General features: G+C 40.8%; 1 gene segment (V, D, J or C); it reads right to left on the bottom strand.

Moving 5' to 3' along the window:
* Positions 1 to 8447: 8447 nt before the first annotated feature.
* LOC106000870 lies at positions 8448 to 8953 on the bottom strand. The segment is given in 2 exon segments: positions 8448 to 8785; positions 8905 to 8953. Coding segments are annotated over 2 exon segments (372 nt in total).
* Positions 8954 to 9169: the final 216 nt, after the last annotated feature.

Below are 9169 nucleotides of genomic sequence, written 5' to 3' on the forward strand. Positions count from 1 at the left end.
GGGAAGGCGCCCCTCAGGCGAAGACCAGTGCAAGGTCTTCTCATTAATGTTTTAGACAGAGGCCCAACCTCTACTCTTACCTGTTGCCAAAAAACAAAAAGGGGGAACTGCGGGGAGCCGGGGCGAACGCCATTACAAGGCGCCGCCCACTTCCTTGCAACTCCATATTAGGCAGTGCTTGGTGGGACGGTGGGTCCTGGGGCTTTGCGCATGCGCGAGCCACGTAGAGTCCCCAGCCAATCCCGTGGCACCTGGTGACGGTGAAAGGCAGATGACCAATGGGAAAACGACACGTGTTCCTATTCCCTATATAAGCGACCATGTTTTTGGGCGCGCTCTCTCGAGCTCAAGCTCTCCTACAAACAAGAAGGCTCTCCAATAAAGCGTGATCTGAGAAGACTCCTGGTGTGGTGGTCGTTCTTCCTTGCTGGCCGAGAAGGCGTTCGCCGCAAGAGACAATTAAAGCAAGAAGAGTCTGGAAGATGTTTGCCATGACTTAAAGACACGCAATTATCAACCAAGAGTACTGCACCCACTAAAACTGTCGTTCATAATGGGAGCACAAATAAAAACCTTCCACATCAAATAAATATTAAAGCAATATATCTCCATAAAACCTGTCCTACCTGGCCGAGAGTGCGGAGAGAGACGGAGCCCGGCCTGCTTCCCTGGGACATCGGTGCCTTGTGGCCCCAGGCCTGAGGCTGAGCAGAGGCCCTGGGGATTGGCCTGTATGCAATCTTTGTCCCGCAGACATGGGGGCTCTTGCAGCAGCTTGCTCCCCACATCCTCGCGCCACGCCGCAATGATTGATAGCGATGGTGCTCCACCTTGCTGGGTCCAGACGAAGGCCTCGCCCAGCTGCCAAGGATGCAGTGCCCTTGCGTAGTGGCGGTCATGGTGCAGCCAGGCGACCACGGCGGAGGCTTTTACAGGCTGATGGACAGAGACCGCAAGCGGCCTTGGAGGCTCGCCAGCATTCTAGGCTGCTGATCCGGGACCTGGGGTGACCTCCCTGCCCTACAGAGAGGCCGCACCCCGCGACAAGGCCACACGAAGGCCCTAACGGTCCTGGCAGGTGAGCGGAGCCCCGGATGGCCACAGGGGCAGCGGTTGGCGGCCCGGGCGGTTGGGCTGGTGCCCGCGGAGAAACGGTAGAGTGATGCCCACGGGTGACACAGGTGCCCACCGGAGCCCACCAAGGTTTGCAGGCCGCTGGCAGGCCCGTGTCCATCGTATGTAAAGGCTGCTCTCAGCTTCCCCAACCTTCTCAAAGACGACCTTTCGTCCATCTGTCCATCTGGCATTCCGGATGGGAAGAGGTTGCCAACCTGTGATAAAGGAGATGTAGGAAGTCGCACCTGTCAATGCCATGGGTTTATAAAGACCATAGAAACGTCTTCTGGAAGTTACCTGGACTGGTGGTGTGAGACCAGCTCCAGGGGACACAGCCAGAGCCGCACTCCTCCTCATTTGTTCCATTCCCTGGTTGGAGGACATGGAACAGAAGACCTGTGAGAAGGAAGAGGGGGCCGGCGAAAACATTTTCCAGCGACAACCATTGATCTGTGTGCAGCTCATCACCTTTGCTGTATGCAGAGCTGACTGTGCTTAAGGACCTTGGATATGCTGAATGCCTGATGTATTTTAAATACCATTTTGAGGGGAGGGAGAACGGTTAACCGCTGGAGTTGTGGGCATGGTGCTTATGCCTTGGTACCCAGGTGAAAGAAATGCGAAGAGGCCACACCAGTGCTTACAGTGGAGGGTAACATTGTCCCATTTTGTTCTACTTTCTTGTGTGCATAGTGTATATAAAGGACAAAGGAGTCCTAACTTACATCTAGTCTTTCTAGATGTTAGAGAGGTTGTCAGTGTATGACAAAAATAGTAGACTTTGTATGTTCTGTGCTAAAATTCCTAGAAAAGGTCTTCTGAAAATCTGAGCATTCTAGCCCACTGGATAGGTGGACAAAGGTTCTAGAATGTTCATAGTTTGAAGACACTTTTTAGGTTATAATTAGTCACATGTGTGCAGTTAGTGAAGACTGCCATGTATATAGTGGACAGACTGAGTCCTTACTTGAAAACATCTAGTCTCTCTAGATGTATAGGAGTACCCAATGTATGTTAAGAGGTAGTAAAATATCACTTTTTAGGTATCTTTTTGCTAACATTCACATGAAACACTGTCTTTAGAAAATGGAATGGGGAAACCACCTCTGTGAGCAGATTGGCCTGTACTCATTTATTGGTTTGGAGGAGAGGTGGAAGTGAGCAATTGCAAAATGTAATATGCTGGTGTATTCATACCTGGACATCCTCAGATGCCATTTTTCTGTATTGCACATTTTGTTTTGCTGTGTATATAATCTATACATATATTATGGACAAAAAAACCAGTCCTACTAAAGATACTTAAAGAAGTCCTAAACATAGAAAATCAAAAAGAGCACAATAAAGGCCAAGAAACAGCCCCCAAAGAGAGAATCCAAGAAGCACAGGAAGAGCCCAGTTGGCACAGACCCCAAGAATGTGGATAACATGGCAGGAACTACCAAACACCTCTCAGTCCTAACTCTCAATATTAAGGGACTTAACTCCCCAATTAAGTAAAAAAAACTCTGTCTAGTTGGATCAAAAAACAAGATGCTTCTATCTGCTGCCTTAAAGAGACACACCTTGCCCACCTTGCCTCCATCAGATAGAATGACATTGCCCCATTTCTTAGGAAATGGAAAGATTTACAATAAGTGAAGTAAGCCAGGCCCCAAAAAACATAGGTCCCATGGATTAGCTTTGTTGCAATAACTTGTACATGTGTAGGACAAATAGAAAAGGTCAAAAGTTATGTACATATGACCATTTAGGATGATATTAAATGAAATAAACCCAAAGATTGTGACACAAATATACTTTTCCTTCTTGCTATTGTTTCTAACGTATTTATTATGTACCATGTGATTTTTATGCTTCTATGTATGTTCCTCCCCCAAATTATAATCACTATTTTCACTGTATTTGATGTGTGTGCTCTGCATCTTTTATATACACTTCTCTAATTCGGAAAGGGGAAGGGAAAAAACAAAATGCTTAAATAGGGATACAGGTTGACTCATTGTAACAAGGAGATATACAATGGTGGGGGGGTAGTTGTGGAGGTGAAAGAGATGGGATGGTAGGGGAATAAAAAGGAGGAGCCAACAATGCTTGATAGGAAATGTACTCATTACCTTGCTCCTGTAACTGTAACCCCTCTGTACAGTATTTTTACAGTAAAAATTTTAATGAAAAAAAAAGAAATCTAATATCAACTGATGCTAGAGGGGATGTGGCCTAAAGGGAACCCTACTGCATTGTTGGTGGGATCGTAAACTTGTACAACCACTCTGGAAATCATTATGGAGGTTCCTCAAAAGAGTACAAATAGAGCTCTCCTATGACCCAGCAATCACACTTTTGAGCATTTACCCAAATGATCACAAACAAGGCTATAAGAAAGCTGCCAGCACAACTATGTTTATTGCAGCATTATTTATCATAACTAAGATATGGAACCAACCTAGATGCCACTCAGTAGATGAATGGATCAAAAAATGTGATACACACACACACACACACACACACACACACACACAATATGGAATACTATGCCTCCATCAGAAAAAATGAGACCAGCCCCTTTGTTAGGAAATGGAAAGACTTGGAAAAAATTATATTAAGTGAAGTAAACCAGTTCAAACAATCATAGGTTCCATGGTTTCCCTTATTTTCAATAAATAGTACATGTCTAGGGCAAGCAGAAAAGGTCAAAAGCATGTACATATGACCATATAACCTGATGCTAAGTGAAATGAACCCCAAGATAGGGACACTATATTTCTTGCTGTTGTTTTTTAATGTATTTATAATGTACTATTTGAATTTTTGTTTCTTTAGTATGTTCGTTCCCCATGGTATAGCCCCTGTTTTTCCTATATTTAATTCTAGTGCCTGCATCTTGTTTATAAATTTTTCTAATTTGGAGAAGGTAAGGGAAATAACAAAAAGCTGAAATAAGGATACAGGTTGACCCACTGTAACAATGAGATGTACAAGACACCATGTTGAAAACAAACTTTTCAACTTGATGTGGGGGGCTGGGGGGGCAGGCCGGGAAGGATGCTAGTGGAGGTAGGGTGGGAAGGGATGTTAGGGGATAAACAAAGGAGGAGGTAACAATGCTCGATAGGAAATGTACTCATTAACGTAGTCATGTAGCTGTAACCTCTGAGTACACTACCTTTACAATAAAAATATATACTAAAAAAGATGTGAACCAATAATTTATATAATAACATAATTTATTTGTTCATAGAGGTCTGTGTCCTTGTGTTTGTGTATGTATTTGTAGTGTTTAGGGGCAAAATATTTATTTAATTTTGTCCATGACAACATATATGCAATTGAAATATAGTTGTAATTGTCATGTCCTTTTCTTACATCCATTATTTTGTGTTTCAAATATTTACTTCACTATGTTTAATAGTAACAAAGTTCATAACTGTTTATTTGTGGCTGGACATGGTAACTCATGCCTGTAATCCCAACTAAACTGGAGACAGAGATTTTAAGATAGTGAGTAAAACCCCTTCTGGAAGGCAGTGAGATCTATCTCAAAAGCACACTGAGGCAGGTGGTGCATATTTCTGTAGCTATACAGGAGATGAATTTAGAAGGATTTGAACAGAGGCCAAGCTGGGTAAAATCACAAGATGTCCTCTGAAAAAGAAACTAAACTACAAAACTATGGTGGAGTGGCTTAAGTTGTAGACTCTAATAAGCAGGAAACCTTGAGTTCAAACACCAATAGAACCAAAAGTATTGTTTGAAATTCATTGTTTATCATTTACTACTATGCATATAATGTCCTCAATACAAATCATGCTTTCAGTGCCTTCTACTGCCTGTAAATTCATTTTTTTTATTTTGGTGCTAGTCCATGGTCTTGAACTCAAGGCCTCATGCTCATTCTGGCTTGGATTTTTCACTCAAGGTTGGTATATTTCCACTTGAGCCACACCTCCAATTCTGGCTTTTAATGGGAGATAAGAGTGACAATGATTTATCCAAAGATGGTTGAAAACTACTAAAGTTCTCTCTTCCCATGGCTGTCATGATGAATCTCTTTTATTCTGCCCTTCACTATGTCTGTACTTGGCATTTGGGAGTGAGTAGCCAGACTTAATATAGCTAGGACTCTGCACTTTGAGAAGGAGGGTGGTTAAAATCTGGTTTCAAAATGATCTGTGTCCAGCATGGAGCTGTACCTTTCATTCTGTTAGACTGAGAAACAGGGAGACACAACCTTAGTCCATAGTTTAGTTAACTTTGCACCCATTGATTTGATATTTCAATTGATATATCAATATTGAACTGTAAGTTATCTTGACTGTATTTGCACAGAAACTTTCCAGTAAGTCATTACAGTATTTATTCTGTGTGTCTCACAGTTCTTTTTGACAGTACTAGAGTTTGAACTAACGGCCTTAGGCTTGGTAGGCTAGTACTCTTATACATTGAGCCACACTCCCAATTGTTTTTGCTTTAATTCATTGTTGAGATATCATCTGGCATATATGAAAAATGCCTGAGCTGGCCATACACTGAGATCTTTCTACTTCTACCTCCTATATATCTGAAGTTATAAGCATGCATCACTATGCCTGGACTTCTCATATTCTTCTTATGTGTTTTGTTGACATTCCATGGCAGTGGCCATGGCGTGTGTACTTGACAGGTGCAACTTTAAAACCATACACTTACATGAGTTTCACCCAAAGTTATTTGTAGTGAAATTGTTCTTTAATATAACATTAGACAAAATCCAAAGAAAATTTGGGAATTAAGATGAAAATCCTATCAACCACTTCCTATAATCCTAAGAAACGGAGCCACTAAAACTAACTAACCACCTAAGAATTTACCTGTTATGAAGTAACTGTTATGAACAAAAACAGCCAAGTTATCTCAGGCTCTCTGCTACTTAGCAGGCTGAAACCACGTCTATGTGAAACGTACCTTTGGTTTTTCCTGATCCTTCAAGTTGTGCTCATTGGATGGCCATGCATGTCTAAGTGGACTGTGTAAGCAGCTCTTCGCTTTAGCTTAAGTTCTCTGGCTCTTGATGACTTCCCTGTCCACCTTCTAGTTTCCCAATAGAAATTAATCTCTCCTTTTCCATCTACAGCATGTGTCTCAAGAAAGCAGTTCCATTTTTACCATTTCTATTCCATGTATGTCTTTATAGACTCAGGGTGAAGTGCCCATCCATAGCCACAGTCCAGCTGTTGCACTTTGAGACTAAGGTCAAAGGATATGCCTCAGGGGCCCTGCCCTCCCCTACTTAATGGAGTGTGGCATCAGTTAAGTTCCTTAACTGTCTGCTTCAGTGTCCTTGTTTGTGTAACTGTTACAGTATTGTTAACTGCTTTGCAGTATCTTTCTCTGGCATTTTGCCTTCTTCTGTCCATGACCCAATTGCTTCCTTAGCTAGTTTCACTCACAGGATCATATATGTCATAAACCTAACTATTTTCTTCAATGGCAACAAATCCCTGAGGCCTTTAATCATACCACATCTCTACCTCTTCATTCTATTTACTCTTATATCCTCTGTTAGAACTTTGTAAAAGAGAGAATGTCCCATGATTTGTCATTATTATTTGTTCTTAATTCTCCTTTTTGTTTACCTTTCTCCCAATACTTAACTCATGATATTCAACACTGGAAACTTTTTAACACTCACCTAGAAACTCTTTCAGAATGATTTTTCCTCAAGTTATTCCTCCAGAATGGTGAGATATATTTCCAAGTAAAAGTTATAATTTGTAAGACAATGTTTTATAAAATGGAAGAGTTTACCTATGCATTGGTAAAGATTAATTTATAAGTCCTAAGAAGAAACATGAATGGCATAAAATAGAATATGAACACAATATGACAGTAATAATCACTAGACAATATGTTGGAAATGAACTTTACACTTGGGCGGGTGTGGATAGGAGGAGGGGCAGAATGGGAGAAAATGAGGGAGGGGGTAAGTAACACTGTTCAAAAAGAAATGTACTCATGACCATAGTTGTGTAACTGTAACCCCTCTGCATATCACCCACTTTTACAATAAAAATTAAAAAAAAACAGAAAATTAGAACAGAACAATCATAAGGGATGCTCAAGAATCTAATCATTAATAATACATCAAATATACAATATTTTACATCATATGCAATGATGTAGTGTATATTTAATTATCACATACTATATCTTACACATAAAGTATATGTACGTATATATGATACATAAATTGTGTACATGTGTTCAGTGGCAACCTGAGAATTATAGGGATTCTGACTTAAAGAAGATCTGCTTTATCTTGATGTTTCTCCACCATTCTTTTAATAAATGAATGACTTGAGTGTTTTTACTATAAGTGTCAAAGATTCCTAGATTTTTTAGATTGAAACAGAGATGTATTGATGTAGGAATACTTCTGTGAATCTTGGTGGGAGCAATTGTGGAGGACAGAGGGCATAAACACAGGAAACTCCTCACCTTCACCTCACCTTGCAGTGTTCAGATGACAGCACAGGATGGCTGGACCTCTAGTGGAATTGCTGTCCTTTGAATTCAGTGTTCTCCTGCGCAATGACAGCTTGACTAATAAATGAATCTGGAATTTAGGAAAAGAAATCTCCTTCCTTTGTCCCTCCTTTTCTCTACCTCCATCCACCTCCATCCATCTCTCTCCATCCATCCTAGCTTTTCTTCTCTCTATACCTCTCTCATTTTCCTTCTCCTATTTCTCAGGTAATCTATCAGGTTGAAACTATTCTACAATAGAAGTCTATTTTAAAATTAAATAATGATATCTATAGTTCATTATTCTAATTGATCTAAAGAAAAAACTCTATATTGTCTCTATAGTACTTGAAAAAATGCTTTTAAATGTTTCAGCAGCTACTCATGATATATCATCAGGCCAGAAATAATGAAAAATAGCTATTTGTTAAAAATGATCAGCAAAACTCTACAACAAACACTGTACTCATTAATGTCTTTATTTGCTGAAAATTTTTATGTGCAATGTTTTTCAAAATCTAAAAATAAAATATATTAGATAATAACATAATAGTGCCTTTGCCCATATTTTGAATAGCTGTTCATAATTAAAAGACAAATACATATAAGGTATTCCATAGCTATAGTTTAGAATCTTATTTTAGTATTTCAGTTTCCAGTCCTGCCCCAGTAGCTCAAGCCTACAATCACATTTTCTCAAAAAGTTCAAACCTTGAGAACTGCTGCTCCCGGTAAGCATGGGCAGGATTCATATCTTATGTATCTAGGACAGATCCTGCAAGTGGAAACATGAGGAAAGTACCTAGGGCAGCCCAGCCTCACACTTCGGCCTCTCTGGTGGTTTATGTTAGGGCTTGTATCACTGTGGGTGGGTCATTATAATCCTGCATACAGAAATAACTTGCAACATCTTCAGGCTGCAGGCTGCTGATTGTAAGAGTGAACTCTGTCCCAAGTCCACTGCCACTAAATCTAGAGGGGATTCCAAATTGTAACCTGTTTGCACCATAGATCAGGAGTTTAGGTGCTTTCCCTGGTTTCTGTTGGTACCAGCTTAACTCATTGCTAATACCCTGACTGGCCTGACATTTGATGGTGACTGTGTCTCCAGGAGATGCAGACAGAGTGGATGGAGACTGGGTCATCTGGATGTCACATCTGGTACCTGACATAGGAAAAGTAAAAAATACATACATAGCATCAATAAATCAATAAATAATCAAGCATGCTAAGTATCAGTGACTACAACACATGGAGGAAATCCTCATCATTGTCTTTCCTTACTTGGAATCCATAGTAGCAGGAGACTCAGGAGCTGAGTGAGGGCCCTCATGTCCACGCTGTGTTCTGACTGAGACTGATGCCTGTATCTGGCGTGAACAGCCTATTAAGAAGGTATCAGGGTGGTGACTCTGCTGTGGGCTCATGCAAATCAGTAGGGGTTTGGGTTTATACAGCTGCAAATCTGAATCTCTTAGTAACTGGGCCTAGCCACCATCCTTGCTGTCTGTATCTCCACAGAGAAAGAGATTTGATCTGGTATCAAGTA

The sequence above is a fragment of the Dipodomys ordii genome, unplaced genomic scaffold (genome assembly GCF_000151885.1).
Source record: "Dipodomys ordii isolate 6190 unplaced genomic scaffold, Dord_2.0 Scaffold248, whole genome shotgun sequence".
NCBI lineage: Eukaryota > Metazoa > Chordata > Mammalia > Rodentia > Heteromyidae > Dipodomys > Dipodomys ordii.